The 15189-nt window shown below is 42.6% G+C and overlaps 1 protein-coding gene across 1 annotated transcript; it reads left to right on the forward strand.

The window, feature by feature from the left end:
• Positions 1-368: 368 nt before the first annotated feature.
• Positions 369-13327, forward strand: OGFRL1 (opioid growth factor receptor like 1; the record flags this gene model as incomplete). The annotated part of the gene is made up of 7 exons (XM_082306680.1): positions 369-644; positions 2625-2711; positions 3282-3363; positions 6498-6576; positions 6669-6735; positions 6878-7023; positions 8631-13327. The coding sequence occupies 7 exons, from the start codon at positions 369-371 to the stop codon at positions 9388-9390; spliced, it is 1497 nt and encodes a 498-aa protein (XP_082162806.1). The 3' UTR covers positions 9391-13327.
• Between the last annotated feature and the right edge of the window lie 1862 nt (positions 13328-15189).

The following is a 15189-nucleotide window of genomic DNA, read 5'->3' on the forward strand; positions in this document are numbered from 1 at the left end:
CCGGCCCCCGGCGGCCCAGGGGCCCCGCACCCGGCCGAGCGCTGCCCGGGGCGGCGGCGGGTGGCGCCGGGACGCCCCGCGGTGCCGGCGGCCCGCTGCGGCCGGTGCCCGCCGCCGGGGCTGGGCGCGGCGGGCGGCGTGGGGCGGGCGGGGGACTGGGCGTGCGTGCGTGTCTGCCGTGGAAATCCCGGAGCCTCCAGCTCCGCCCTGCGCCTGTCCGTGGGCTGGGGCCGGGCGGGGGAGCAGCCCCGGCCGCCGCCGCCGCCCCGCCCCGCCATGCCGCAGCCGTAGGCAGCCCGCGGCCGCTCCCAGCCCTCGGCCTCCGCGGCCTCCGGGCGGCGCGGCGGCGGCGGGCCCGGCCCTGCCCGATGGGCAGCCTGCTGAGCGGGGTCAGCTTCAAGGAGCCCACCACGGTGGAGGACTGCGACTCCACCTGGGAGACCGACTCGGAGCCCGAGGCGGCGGCGGATCCCGGCGGGGAGCCGCGGCGGCAGGAGGGGGTGTGCACCGCCGCGGGAGGCGGGGAAGAGCCGGCCGAGCTGCCCGCCGCAGACTGCCGGCCGCAGGAGCCCCCGCCGCCCCCCTCCCCGCCGCCGCCGGAGGAAGGGGAGCGGGCAGAGGCGGACGCCGCCAGCCCCGAGCAGGTACCGCCAGCGCCGGGCGCGCCCCCGCCTGGCCCTGCCCGCCGGGCCGCGGCCGTGCGCGGCGGGCCGGGAGGAGCGGCCGCCGCGGGGCGGGGGCGGCAGGGCGCGGGGCGGCGGGGGCCGCCGCTTCCCGGCGGCGTCTGCGCCGTGCGGCGCCGGGCCGGGCGCTCCCGCCGCTGCCCCGCTGCGCTCCCCGGCGCCGGGGGACGGGCGGAGCCGAGCCCGGCCGGGCCCCCGGGCCCTGCCCGGGCAGCCCCGCTGCCCCCCTCCCCGCTCTGCGGCACCGGCGGGCCCGGCTCGGCCCGGGCGGCTGCCGGCGGCCGAGGCAGCGCGGCCCGGGGACCTTCCCGCTGCGTGAGGAGCGGCGGTGCCTTGCGACCGACCGGCTTTGCCCGGGGTAGAAATGAGCTGATTGCTCCCCCCGGCAGTGGGGTGACCCCCTCGTGGGAGGGGGTGCCGGCCTCGGAGTCGCTGTCAGTCCCGCTGCTCCCGTTTCTAGAGAAGGGTCTGCTTTAAGTTAAATGTAGTCTTGAACTTGGCCTCTTAATTAAAAATCTGAGTATTGGATCATACGTGGCAGTGGATTTGTGGGCCCGAGGTGAGGCATTTTCAGAGCGAGTTTCTGTCTTTCAGGAACCTTTAAAAATGCCGACCCTAAAGAAATAAAGCGTTGCTTTGCCAGTAATTTTATTGGAGTTAGACCTGAACGCTGGGTGGACCAGCTGGGTCTTTTTTTGTCCTGCTAGATGTGTTGCGTTTATATTTGGTTCGGAAGCTGTGCAAAATGAAATAAGCGTAAGCGTTTTTCCCTTTTCTGCTTGATACGTGGTGATACTGACGCCGGGTAGCTGAGTGTCAAGGGGCCTTGCTTGTGCAAGTAAGCGCGTTTTGCCTGTAGGTATGGTCAAAGCTGGCCTTGCAAAGGGAAGAATGAAAACAGATGCTTGTTTGTCGTTACTGTGAGATTAATAAGCAATGGGATGGGCAGTAGTAAAGGCAAATGTCTGGTGCACTCACAGGGAACTTCCCTTTTTAGGCTTGACTTTAACCCGTTGCATGTGTATTGCAAGGAGTGGAGTGCTTTCTTTTTTTCCTCATTTGGCCTTTGATTTTAGTGTAGAGACTTATTTTATGAGACCAAAGAATACAAAACTCTTTGCTGCAATATGGTGATAAATTACAAAGAAAATAAAGTTGGTAGCAAGTTGAAGTCACTGGACACTAATGCTTCATTTTCTGTTTTTCTTCAATGCGTGCAGCTTTTTCAAGGGGTCTCTGAAGTCAGTGGGATTATTTCCATTGCCCTTGATGGGCTCTGGTCGTTTCAGGACACAGCTTCCGAACAGCTGGGGGCCAGTACAAGTTCTTGTACATATGTGTTTTTTCTAAGCAGGTTTTTGGTTTGGGATTTAGTGGCTCTTTTTACTAGGCTTTAAATTTAAGTCCTGAGAAATAAATAATAGGAAACGGTTCAAGAAGGTGTTAGAACTGCAGTTTGGCTTGTCCATGACCGTTCATTTTCTTCTACAGGATGCAACGATAGCAATTAAGTCAACGTAGGCATGATAGATAGTCTTTGCAAATAGTATGATTTCCTGCTCAAATTGAGTAGTGTCTCTGCATTTTCATGTTCCGTTACTTATTTCATCTTGTGCTGGAGCTTGCTGGGTTACTTTGAAGTCTTGCATTTGTAAATGACAATCAACCTGTTGATTTAAAGCAAATTCAATGTCATTGGAAGGACGTTTCATAGTCTCGCTTTTGTATTTTATTTTATTTTTTATTTTAGGTTTAAAGTGTGTGGTGTTAAGTATTCAGCAGGGAGATTTTCAGTGTTTGACCAAACAGTAGGCAAATACATGCACTTCTGTATGTTTGCGTTGCTGAAATCCATCATGAAAAATAATTATTTTAATATTACACAAATTCGCTCTTTAGTGTGTTTGTGTATAGTTATTGTCTACTTTCTAACTGTTTCAGAGTGGTGATGGAACTGAGCTGACAGCCAGGCCGAAGAGAAGCTTCTACGCAGCGAGAGATTTATACAAGTACCGACACCAGTATCCAGTAAGAATATTTTATGGTTTAAAGCTGCCTTTTTATTAGAAGACAGCACACAACCCAAACGTTCCCAAACCTTTGTGGTGCCTAATAAATATGAGAAATGAGAAGAATCAAAAAGCTGATGCAGAGGCCCAACATATGCCAGTGGGAGAGGAGTGAAACTAGTGCGATGTCTTTTCATCCCCAGTGTGCATGCAGACCTGTGCAATGTGTAAGCCTGGGAACAGCGGTAGGAGCCCAGAAAAAGGCTTGTGCCTTGAACATCAAAGAGGGTAAATGATAGAGTTTGGACTTATTATTGCTTGCATCTTGGAAGTTCCTTGAGACCAAAGTCAGGTGCTGCTATGCTTGCTGCTCTGACCTCTGCCTCAGTAGGAGAAGGTACCAGTCAGAAGGAACTTGCAGATCCTTAAACTGAATTTTTAAGTGTACGAGTAATTCTAAGTAATTTCCAGCTTTCATAAAACTCTGAATTTTTTTTGTCCTCAAATTATTCAGAGAGCACAGTATCACTTTCCGGATACTCTTGATAGGTTTTTGTAGGCTGAAAATGTTCTATTTCCTTTCTTTCAGCAGAACTTTAAAGATCTTCGATATCAAAATGACTTGTGCAATCTCCGCTTTTACAAAAATAAAATCCCTTTTAAACCTGATGGTGAGTAATCTGTAGCAGTAATAGTGATAACGAAAGAATGCTCACTAATAATAGTAACAAAGTGAAACTGTAGCGATAAATGCGGTGCTGACAAATTAAAGGTGTACAGTTAGTTAGTACGACTTGAACCTCCCGTGTTGGAGTAACGTGTTGATAACATGGGAGCAGGTTATGCTTAAACCGGAGTTCACTTTTGCTCTAGGGAGGTGGTGCTTTTCTCGTGCGTTGTCAGCATAACGTAGTGCAGGGTGTTGTTTGTACCGCTGCTTTACAGTAGTGGCACTACCTTTTATTAAACAAAGATAAAGTTGCTCCATTATACTGCACAAACTCTTCCTGCCTGAATAGGAGTGGCAGGGATATGGGTGTTAACCCGAGCACTGTGTAAGGGAAAAAGAATGTGTTGTAACTACCTCATGTGTGTTTATTATAATAACAATAATAAAATCATTTCTCATAGTCCCTAGTGGGAGCAGTCTGGTGGTGGAGCAGGAACCTCAGATGCAAGGTTCTGCACAAACACAGGATGAGCTGAAAGACGACAAACCCTGCTCTAGAGAGTCTGCAAGCAAAGTATGAGAGACAGGAGGGTAGCATACAGATGGGGAAGCAAAAGGAGGGAATAAAAATCTTGGTTAGAATGGTAGACAGGAGTCTCTGCACATGAGACCTTAGCCATTGGCAAAAAAAAAATTGCAGGCCAAAAATAAGCTTTTAAAAGTTTTAAAAGAATGATGAGGAGGTTACTTTGAAGGAGTTTGCAGAAAGATCCTCTCAGCATGACAGCAGCTTGGGAGGAAATACCGATGTGCACACTGGAGTCCAGAAGAAGTGAGACTTGAAGGCTGCCGTTGAGGCAGGATCCTGTCGGAGGCAGGATCAATCTCATAGCAACAAGTGGGTTCTGATACGGTAGGAAGGGACAGGTCTCAAAAGGCTTTGGAAGTGAAGGCGTATAGTTTTTGTCTGATGTTACAGAGAAGGGCTTCACAATGAAAGAATGCAAAGCAAAAAAAAAAAAAAAAAAAAAAGGCAATATAAAAAAGCCGTGATCTGGAAACATGATCTTACCGGCAGCATTCAGGGTAGATATAAGCGTGAGAAGAGGGCACTTTTCAAGGTCAGGAAAGAGGATGTTGAGATGCAAAACGTCCAAGTGCTGATAGGAAGCTGGATGGGAAGGAGCGTTGTATAGAAGGATGTAAAGATGTACATATAGGAAGGTTGAAGATGAGAGCTGTTCATAAGCAAGATAGCGATAAAGTCCTCAGCAAGTGAGAGAACAAGTCAGGTTGTGTGAAAGAAAGATAAGACCTTTGTTTTAATCATCTTCAGCTTTATCTTGATAGCCACTGGCAGATGCTGAAGAGTGTGTTTTTAGCTTGACTGGAAGAAGAGTTAGATCTGTGAATTACCAGTACAGCGGTAGCAAATTCGGGAGATGTAACACAGAGAACAGATACAGAAAGAAGGAGAAGGGCATTGAGGTCCTTGTGAACTTGAGGACCACGTGAACCTGAAACTGAATGCCAGAAAAGGTTTGGGGGGCGATCCTTTAAAGTGCAAAATGAATGAGCAATTCAAGAGGATTAGCCACGGGAAGAGATAGTCATGAAAGCTAGAGGAGGGCTTCCTTCGTAAAATCTGTAAAAAATAAAATTTCTCTTAATATTTTAGGAGAAACCCCCAGTTGGTAGTGTCAAAGGTAGCTGATAGGCCATGGAGGCTGAAGTGTTGATGGCTGTGAGCTCAGGTTACTTAGAAGTTTTTATTGAGAATGGGAAAGAGTAGCCACCACCTTGACCTAAGTCTGTGGATCTGTGAGAGAGTTCAGAGTGAGTCTAAGCTACCACGTTAGGGACTGAACTACTGGGGAATGTTATTAAAAAAAAAAGACATTTCTAGTGTAATACTAGATCTGAAGTTTAATTCCATGACCTACAGATTTAGCTTGTGGTTCTGACTCAGAGCTGGCCTGTGCGTGTCTCCACCCTGGAACTGAGCAGCAAGTTTTCCAATACTTGAAATGTAGGTTGGATACAGTGCGGTGATGGCAGGAGGTCCTCTTTGCAAGGTCCTTTTTCAGCCTTACCTGCACTGGAACCACATGTTCTTAGCAGCGCCTTTGACTGGCTGCTTGCTCCATTTCTTGAAGGAAAGTACCAAATGAGTTCTCCTTCGTCATTGAGATCCAAGTGGAAATTTTCACTGGGGGGAGAGAGAGATCTCCTATGTATAATAGGAGACTGTCTACGTGGGGCTTTGGGCTTTTTAGGCTACTCTTATGCTGTTTGACTTCGGGAGAGGCCATGCGGCAGTGGTAAAACTGTTGTTGGTTTCAGAGTAGAAACAGGCTAACACTGAGCATTCATTCATGGAAAGAGACTGTACAGATTTTGGAACGAGGAACATCGTTTTAGGTACTTTCTGTATTTGTGCAGTGCCTGGAAAAGTGCCCTGGCCCATGACTGAATTTCCTGAGCACAGTCTCAGTGCGAAGAATGATTAATTTCCCTTTACACGTACTTTGTCCCCTGTTTCTATCACCGTGTCTTTCCAAAAGGAACTGACTGAACTCAACTGTTTTGAGCCCACTGAAAGCTGAAATTCTCATTCGTTGAGCGTGACCTGAGAACCCAAGGTCAAACTCATAGCAATGGCAGCAAGACTCTTGGCTGCAGCTAATTGAGAAAACATACATATATACATGTGTGCACATATATATATGCAGAGTTTTGTCATGTTAAAGCAATGGCAGGTGATTCATGATGCAATATTTTATGTAAGTGGTTTGTTAATTACCAGTGTGATAAAGGGATCTAGGACATGAGAACTTTTGGGGAAGTATATTTTACAGAGGTTATTGTCACGTACCCTCTGCTGGTAGCTCAGTTAAGTTGGTTTTGTTTCTGCTGAAATTTGATAAATCTCCTATTTTTAATTAAGTTTTAGTAACTAAATTAACTTTAAATTAAAATTAATTTCTTTATGGCTGTAATAGACCTTATTTCCCATAGTATGTGAAAGAGAATTAAAGTATGTATTCTATCGTTATGTGAGCATGGCATGTACTTTATGTAGCTGAATGCTGGTTTTGATGGCTACCTAACAGTTCTCAAATTATTTTTATGCAGGGGTTTATATTGAAGAAGTCCTAAATAAATGGAAAGGAGACTATGAAAAACTGGAACATAACCACACTTACATACAGTGGTTTGTCACTTATTACCTCTTTCTGTTTCAAAGCATTAATTTGATTAAGTGTTCATATAGTGTGAGCCGTAATGTGCTTTTTCTTTTAACAGGCTTTTCCCACTGAGGGAACAAGGTCTGAACTTCTATGCTAAAGAATTAACTACATATGAAATCGAGGTAATACAAATTGAGCTCAATACAAACCATCACATTAATTTTGATACATAACTGCTTTTTGTTATGTAGAGTTGTTTTATACAATGCAGAAGTACTTGCTTTAGTGCCACTTAGAATTTTGGACGTATTCTTTGTTTATTAGGAATTCAAGAAAACAAAAGAAGCAATTAGAAGATTCCTTTTGGCTTACAAAATGATGTTGGAGTTTTTTGGAATAAAACTAATTGATAAAACTGGAAACGTAGCACGAGCTGCTAACTGGCAAGAAAGATTTCAACATTTGAATGAGTAAGTAATGACATGCACTCCACTCTCTAGAATTGCCATAGAATCTCTTTAGCTTTTTGTTTTCTAGAGAAAGGGACGGTGTATTTTCCAAAGATTGCCAGGAAAAAGAGAAAAAGAAATAGTCAGTGCCTGGTTTGTGTCTGTATGTGTGTGTGTTCCTCCTTCCCCTTTTTTTGATTGTGCTTCTCACCCATTACCAGTCTAACTGACATAATTGAATTCCCTGAAAATACAACTTCAGATGGTGCCGAAGAAGATCACAGTTCTGAATTCATTTGTTTGTCATGCTACTGAACACGTTTTAACCTGATCCCAAAGCACTGCTTCTCAGTTGGAAAGAATGAGTGGCTTATTTTTGTATTCACATTTCTTTTTGAGAAAAATCAAATTCTCCACACCTGTATGGAAGCTAAAAAACAAGATTTCCCTCCTTCCTCAAAACATGAAATATTATGTATTTAATACTTTCTAATTGCAGTGCTTAACTGGAGAGGTTTAGACATGCATTAAGTCAAACTTTAGCCCAACTTTCAGCAAATTACATCTGTCGCTTTTCATCGGCATTGTGTGGAGCGTAAGTTTGCACTGAATTTTGTCCCACGTGGATTAATTGTATCAAAATTTCTTTTCAAATCTTGTGATCACTTTCCTAATACCTCTGACCTTAGAGCTGAAGATTGTTTTCTTGCAATATTTTGTTCTCCTGTCCAAATGAAAGCTTGTAGGTAGAATTGCTGATGCATAATTTTGAGTGAATAATGGGAATAATTTGTTATTAATTTTATTTAAATATTATATGAGTCAATATGGGTGTGGGCTCAGACTCAGGCCACAGATAAAATGGTTTCAGGAAGCCCGATGTTACTCGCTGCACGTTTTTACAGTGTAATTCCTATACTGTATATATTCTATATATTACAGTGTAATTCCTGTATTCTCACCAGTGAGTAGCTACACAGTTTTAAGTCAGGAATTGGGACTTTTTTTTACCTAATTTTAGCCATCTAAAATTTAGGCATTTAAGTTTTACTGTTTAGTTAGGTGTACTTTATGAGAGAAAGAGCTCTTCACAAGCACTTCCAGAAGATAGTGGGTTCTATTTATCTTAGACACTTGTTGCAACAGTGGGAGTTGCTCTCCAGAGGCGCCTGTTTTTCTTCCAGCCGTGACTGTATCAGAAGTGCAGGTAGCTAGTCTAGACTGGAGACCCAGCTTTTAAACAGCTTAAGTGAAGTGCAACCAGTCCTATTCTGTAGCTGTATTGCTGCAATACACTGCAAACCCCGTATTTTATAAAGTGACTGGGTTTTCTCCTCAAAGGGAATACATACAGCAGAAGGAATCAAAATCAGTACACACTTTGATTTTATTTTTTTTTTCAGCCTGCTGCCTCACTGCATTTTACAGACATTAATTTTCACTCACAACATCCTAACAAAGGAGGTGCTAGCAAGCTTCAGCAGCTGTGAGAAATTAAAGTATAGGAAGTCTGAAGTACACGTGTGGAGTGATAAAAAGGAGCGAGGAATTGCAGTTCCAGTTCTGTATCTGTAAGGCGGGGTATTTTTTCTGATTCAATGGAATTTTTTCACCCTTTTCTTCCAAAGGTCTCAACACAACTACTTGAGAATCACTCGAATTCTGAAAAGTCTTGGAGAGCTTGGATATGAGAGCTTCAAATCTCCCCTGGTAAAATTTATTCTCCATGAAGCTCTTGTGGAAGATACCATTCCCAACATTAAGCAAAGTGCTCTAGAATATTTTGTGTATACTATTAGAGACCGAAGAGAAAGGAGGAAACTCCTGAGATTTGCCCAGCAACATTATACGCCCTCAGAGCATTTTATCTGGGGACCCCCAAGAAAACAGAAGTTGGAGGGAAGCAAAACAAATAAAAAGCCAGCATCTCCAGTTTCTGTTCACAATAGCTATATTTCTAAGCATAAGAAACCAAAAGAGCCTAAGAATACATTGGCAAGTAAAAGCTCAGCTGGTAAAACAACTGAAGAAAGAAAGGTAGAACTCACAAAAAACGGGGAAGAAAATGACCAGGATGAACAAGAAATGAACTGTGATGCTGTTAGGCAGAACAACAGTGAAAAGAACAGTGATACTGATACCGGGCAGCTTTCAAAATCAGAAGAAGTTCATGATACTTCAGACAGGAAGGAGGATGCTTCTCATTCCAAAAAAGATGATGAAAATCTGAATGATGACTGTGGAAATCACCCAGGCACTCTAGAGAAAGATTTATGTGACACTGAGAATTCTTCAAATAACACATCAGCAGATCTACAAGATAACCTTGATAAGGATATGCTTTCAGGGGGGACCACCACAAAAAACAAGGACGAGCTCAAATCATGAGCCTGAGGTTAAAAATCATTATGTTTCATATTGAATGAAGCAAATTATTCATTGCTCCTTCATTTTGGGTGAAATTTCCATCTAGTGTAGTAGAAATGTTCATGAGGCTATGCTTGTTGCGAATGCATCAGATGAGGCTTCTGTTAGGTTAATGAATTTTATTTTTTTCAATCTCAGTTTATCAGCAGTCAACCAGGTGTGGTTCTTGAAAACAATTGTGTATATTCAAAGCTAAGAAATTCATTACCTTTTCCAGACAGATTGCTTATCTATTTTTTTTGCCATTAAATTCATCCAGTATTTACAAAAAAAAAAAAAGCGTAACTTACTAGAAAGCCTTGGAGCATCAGGACTTTAAGTTTCTTTTACTATGCTTTAAGCGTTGATTTCCTTTTATGAAATGACTAGGAATTATTTTGAGAGCACAGTTTTTTCCCTAGTGGATATTTTTTTGGTAACTATGTTCATGTTTAACGGCAGTATTTGCACAGCATCTTTTACCTTAGATTAGCATCCTTGTCAGAGACACTTAGTAACGGATATCAAAATGGCCTATGCAGCTGGGTATCATTGTACATCGAATAAAAATTTAACTTGCAATGAAACTGTATCCACAGCTTTTGGGTACAAGGGAAACTGCACTTTAGACTTCTTTTAGACACTGTTAAGTTCTCTCTTCTCTTGACTCATTTGTTACTACTATGAATTTAGGGGGAGGGATCTCTTTGATCACTCAGATTTGGTCTTGGTGTGAAAGCTCTCTGTTGATCAGCTGTAATGAAAGAACTCCCCCAGCTGGGTTCAGCACCTGGAAAGCCTCTGGACAGCTGAAAAGTAGCATCTTCACCACAAAGCACTGCTTGATCATCAAAGCCATCAGAGAAAATGTCACCAGGCCTGTCCAGCTGGATCTTACCTGAACTTGGATGTTTCTTGGCCAGTTTTGGGTGAGGTCTGCACAATGCTGACCCCCCGGTTGCTGGCCTGGGAGAGGAAGGCAGTCCTGATGCTTCCTTCCAGATGTCTCTTTCTTCTCTTTGCTCTCTATCAGAGGTCTTTCACAGTTTAATGTTATTTTGATCATCGGCTGAAACCTGAGGCAGGCCAGTCTGCTGGCCCAGCTGTAGCCCAGCCGGTCGGAATTTCCCAATTAAGATCTTTCCCAACTTTCTTCACCGAAGGACTGGCTGCTTTCCCTGAGTAGCCTCTTCTGACTTCGTGCCATTCAGTCAAACAAGATAGTACCCAGCAAGTTAATTGCGTAGAATAGGAATTAAAAAATAATGCAGGTAGAACTCACATTTTCTACAGTCCTAAAATAGTCTAAAACTTATGTATTTTCTATTTAAAAGTGTATATATTATCCACTGCCTTTAACGTATTTTTGATGAAATGTTATGAAGCAAGTGGCTGACTACAGTTTGGGTGTCAGAGTGCTACAGGACTTTATTCAAGTCTTATAATTCAAAATGACAGTCTTCAGGGGTTTCAGAGCATAGACAAAATGTGTTGTATTTTTCTGTTTCGCTAATTGCCATCATGGCAGTGCGTCATCCATTGATTTCCCCAGGTAGCACTGTTTCTTGGGATCAAATAGAGTGGCAGTTAGAGATCTTGGTACCCATGGACAAAGATTAGGCTCTTTCCATCCTAAAGAGGCAGGGAAAAACAAAGCCATATCCCTCCTCCTCCTATGCTGACTTGTCCCCGTATGTACGTTCCTTTCCTTACTTCTTTTTAAGCGTAACCCGGATCGCTCAAGGAGGCATTGAGTCTGTCTGAGCAGAAATGTCCCAGAGAATTCCTCCCACAGCCACTGCCTCTTTAAAGCTGGGAAGGTGCCGAGAAGCCTTTCACAGTACCCTGGACTTGAACTAGGATCCCCTTATTCACGTTTGCCTCTGACCTTCAGAGCAGAAGCGGACAGGAGATGCTGAGATAAAATTGGTCCCTGTGGTTAAGGACTCCGACCCCGCACGTACGCACAGGGAGAACAACTTTATGTTCTGCCTATGACTTTGAAAATCTTGAGTGCCTAACCATGCCGACTTAATAGCGTTGTTTTTGCATAGTTATTTCTTGAATGGCATAGGGAAAATTTATACCATGTGTATGAGGAACATAACTATAAGGTTGGTAGTTAGACAGAGCCTTCAATTTATGGACTTCAGTATTAAGGTTAAACACTTTAAAAAATGCATAGTGTTCAAGTGAAATAAGGGATGCTGGGGCTGTTATTATATTTATACTGTAGTTTGATTGAACATTGATGATCTCGGGAGATGTTTCGTCTTTTGTCTACTGAACAAAAAAAAAAAAAAAGAAATCTTGCTCTAATTTTAAACCAGAAAGCTTGCGATGTGCATCCAAAAGATTTCTCTGCAGTATGGTATTCTGTTACTGTGACACAGCTTTCACCTACACATGCTGGTTCTCCACTCATGATTAAGTACTTAACGTACTTTTAATCTGGCAGGGCTATCTGCATTAAGGGCCTGGTGTATCTGAAAATACAGTCAACAACTTTGGGACTCATATCCTTACTAACTCTGCAATTTTTTATTTTTTTTTAATTCCGCAACTCAGTATATTTCTATCAGTTTTCATAGAAGTGAGAAGAGTAGTGGCATACCAATTGCCTACAAAGAACTATGGAGATTAGGTAAGTGAGGGTTTTTTTGTGTCAGGTGGGCTCCTGCACTCTATAATCTTTGTCTTATAGCTTTATCAACAGAATTACTCCCATGGGACACTTCAGCTGTAACTAACAAGTTCTGCTCTATGTAAAATGTGGTGGTTCATCATTCCTTTCATGGAGGAGTTGCTGCTTCAGATCTTGCAAGTGCTTAAAAGAAGGATGCATTGCAAGGCTACAGTGTAGCATCCCATTGAGGTTTGTGAGGATCAGATGGGTGCACTGTATGCATTTCATGACAGAATCACACCCTTAGCAACCAGAAGCACCCCATGCTTGAAGTTTCCAAGTATTGGCTTTCAGGTTTACAGTACAATATAAGTTGAAATGATTGTATTCTCAGAAATGCCAGTCCTTAGTTATTTAACCGTTACTTCAGAAACTGAGGAAGTGCAAAGAAAGTCCGGACACTTGCTCACTGTTAAACTTGGTTTTGTCTCGCCATATGCTTACGTATTCAGGGATTTCTGTGTTCTTACTACAATAATGTATTTTGGCCCAGTGTTTGACTGGAATCTGAGCTATTCATTTATTAATTGAACAGAACCTCCCACACAGGGGTTCTTTCCTAATAAGTACATCTGAGTAGCCTCTGGTACTATTAAGTGGGAGTAGTGTGTATATCCACACACCTGTGAATTCGATTTTAAGTACCCTACGGTGAGGGGATATGAAAGCACAACTTGACAAAATGTTACTGAGTATGCGCATGCAAGTGAAGGCGATCGTACAAATCATGCAAAAACCGCAGCGCTTTAAGATTAGTTACAGCTCTGTGCTCTACTATCCAGGACGTAACTGTGCCTCGGTACCTGATACTGTGTTGGCGTAGAGACTGAAAGCTTGGGTACGCGAGGTGTGCACCACAGATCATTCAGATAAGGAGAGCAGATACACGTGTGCGCGTTATCTAGGAGCAGAACTGAGCTCTTGGTGTCCATATTGCTCAGGCTTAAAGGCGTGATCCTGAAAGATGCTAAAAATATTTGCAATAAGCCTTCGAGAGCTGTTCCCTGGCTTGGTCAGCTCCTCAGTTTCCTGCTCTAAGATTGCAGCAGTCTGATGTATTAGGTATTTGTATAATCATAGTTAATATTTCATGTAACCTAGTGTAAGCCTCCTTGAATTATTCCAGGATAATTCTAATAATCTGCAGTTGCATATACCTGTACTATAACTAGAAAGTTTACAGACCTTAGAAGCCTTGTATAATTTTGATGGATGATCCAATAAGGTAAGTCAAGGGAGATTTACTAGACTTAAATGGAAAACAGCTCTTGTTTGTTTTTAAATAAAATTTATGTATATTTGTTTAATTGAATTTTTTTTTTTTTTTGCACCTTGCTTTTCCTGACAGTTGTGATGGTACTGATCACAAATTATAGTAAGATATATATGTTTAAGTGAAAATGTAATTCTTATTACACCATACTTTTACAGGTAACATCATACTGAATTTCCTTGACAAAAGCTGTGTTTATGATAAGATGCAAGTATGTCAAGTAAGTTTTACCATTAATAAGTGTGACAATATCACGCTAATGATGTACGTTGTCCTAAGAACTACCAGTATGGTTCAGAACCAAAGATGTTTCTAGCCTTGTATCCTGCCTCCAGCAGTGGCCACCAACAGATGGTGTGAAGCAAAGGACAGATAAGGTGACCCCATTTTTCCCCAGGAATTTTTCCATTTTCAAACTCATGGTTTCTTTTAGCCTCCACAATCCCTTGTGGCTGTGAGTTCCATGTTTTAATTATGTTCTGTGTGGAAAAAATAATCTCTTGTTTGTCTCAGATCTGTTTATTCAAGAATTGCTAGTGCATTTGAACACAGTTACTAAAAGTACTGTAAGATGAACAGTAATCCACTTCAAGTCAGTTTTTAAAAGCCATGAGAGATTCTAATGATAAAATACCTGCTTAGGTGGAAAATGTCCTATGTTTCTCTCCTTAGGCAGATGATGTCTGCTTAGGCAGAAAACTTGTCCTATGTTGATGATAATATTATCTTACTTGTCCCTTCTGAATACATTTTTACACATAAATCCTTTTGTACAAAGTATTAAAAGTCAGATTCCAAGTGCGGAACAGTTGTGTTTTTTTTTTTTTTTTTTTCCTATTGGTGTAAAAGCAAGATCAGTCAAAGGCAAAACCTGTTCCTAGCCCACATCTGACTGAGGTACTTCTGGATTTGGAGACACCAGCATCAATGGGTCTAATGTGATCATGTAGAAGATGAAAATACTATGTGGGGTTTGCTGAGAACCATATTCCTCATTCCACGTTTTGGTAACGTATTTTGATACGTGTCCCCAGTTCCACTTGCAATTGGAGTAACTGCTCAAAAGGTGTGTTTGATGGCCATCAGAGCCTGGAAATGAAGGATGGGTCAAAAAGGCCTAAGCATGGGCAACCCGCCCTTCATTCATTTCGTGGTCAACACCATAGATTCACTGCTAACAGGTATTTAGATGCAGTTCTCCAACGGGGATGTAAATTGTGTCTCTGGAATATCTTTGTGCTCTGTACTGCCTATGAACTATTTCTTTTCCTGAAAGCTGTGTTCCTTTTACGGCCCACGTTCTTAAGTATACTTACTTAAGACCATTGGGGAAAGCAAGAGTTTATTTTAAAGAATATATTTAATACATGCCATACCTAATAGACTCCTAAAATATAGTTCAAAAGCTATAGAGATCAATTAAATGGAGACCTCCTGTGGCTTTACACTTACAATCACCTTTATATTTATTTTCAAAAGCATTAAGCTGTTTGCTATAAAATAACAAATGTGAGAATTGGCAAATTGTTCTGAAAGAAGTCTCTTACTTCTTAGAACCTTGGCACTTTTTAATTCTACCACGCTTACAAGTCTAGTGGCGTATTCATCAACTAAAGTTTATTGTGAAATATACTGAATGTATTTACTACTGTGGCTAACTATGTGAAAATTATTGTTTTGCAGTAAAAAAGGTTATGGCACTTACATTTTTGGGATCTGCTGAAGCATGTTTGCTAATCCTTAGTTGCTCTTTTTTCTGTGTTTTAACCTATTCCATGGTTGTTTGCCCTTTATGCAGTTTGAGTCCAGCGACACATGATTA

Source organism: Platalea leucorodia, assembly GCF_965183815.1.
Source record: "Platalea leucorodia genome assembly, chromosome: 3".
Lineage (NCBI taxonomy): Eukaryota > Metazoa > Chordata > Aves > Pelecaniformes > Threskiornithidae > Platalea > Platalea leucorodia.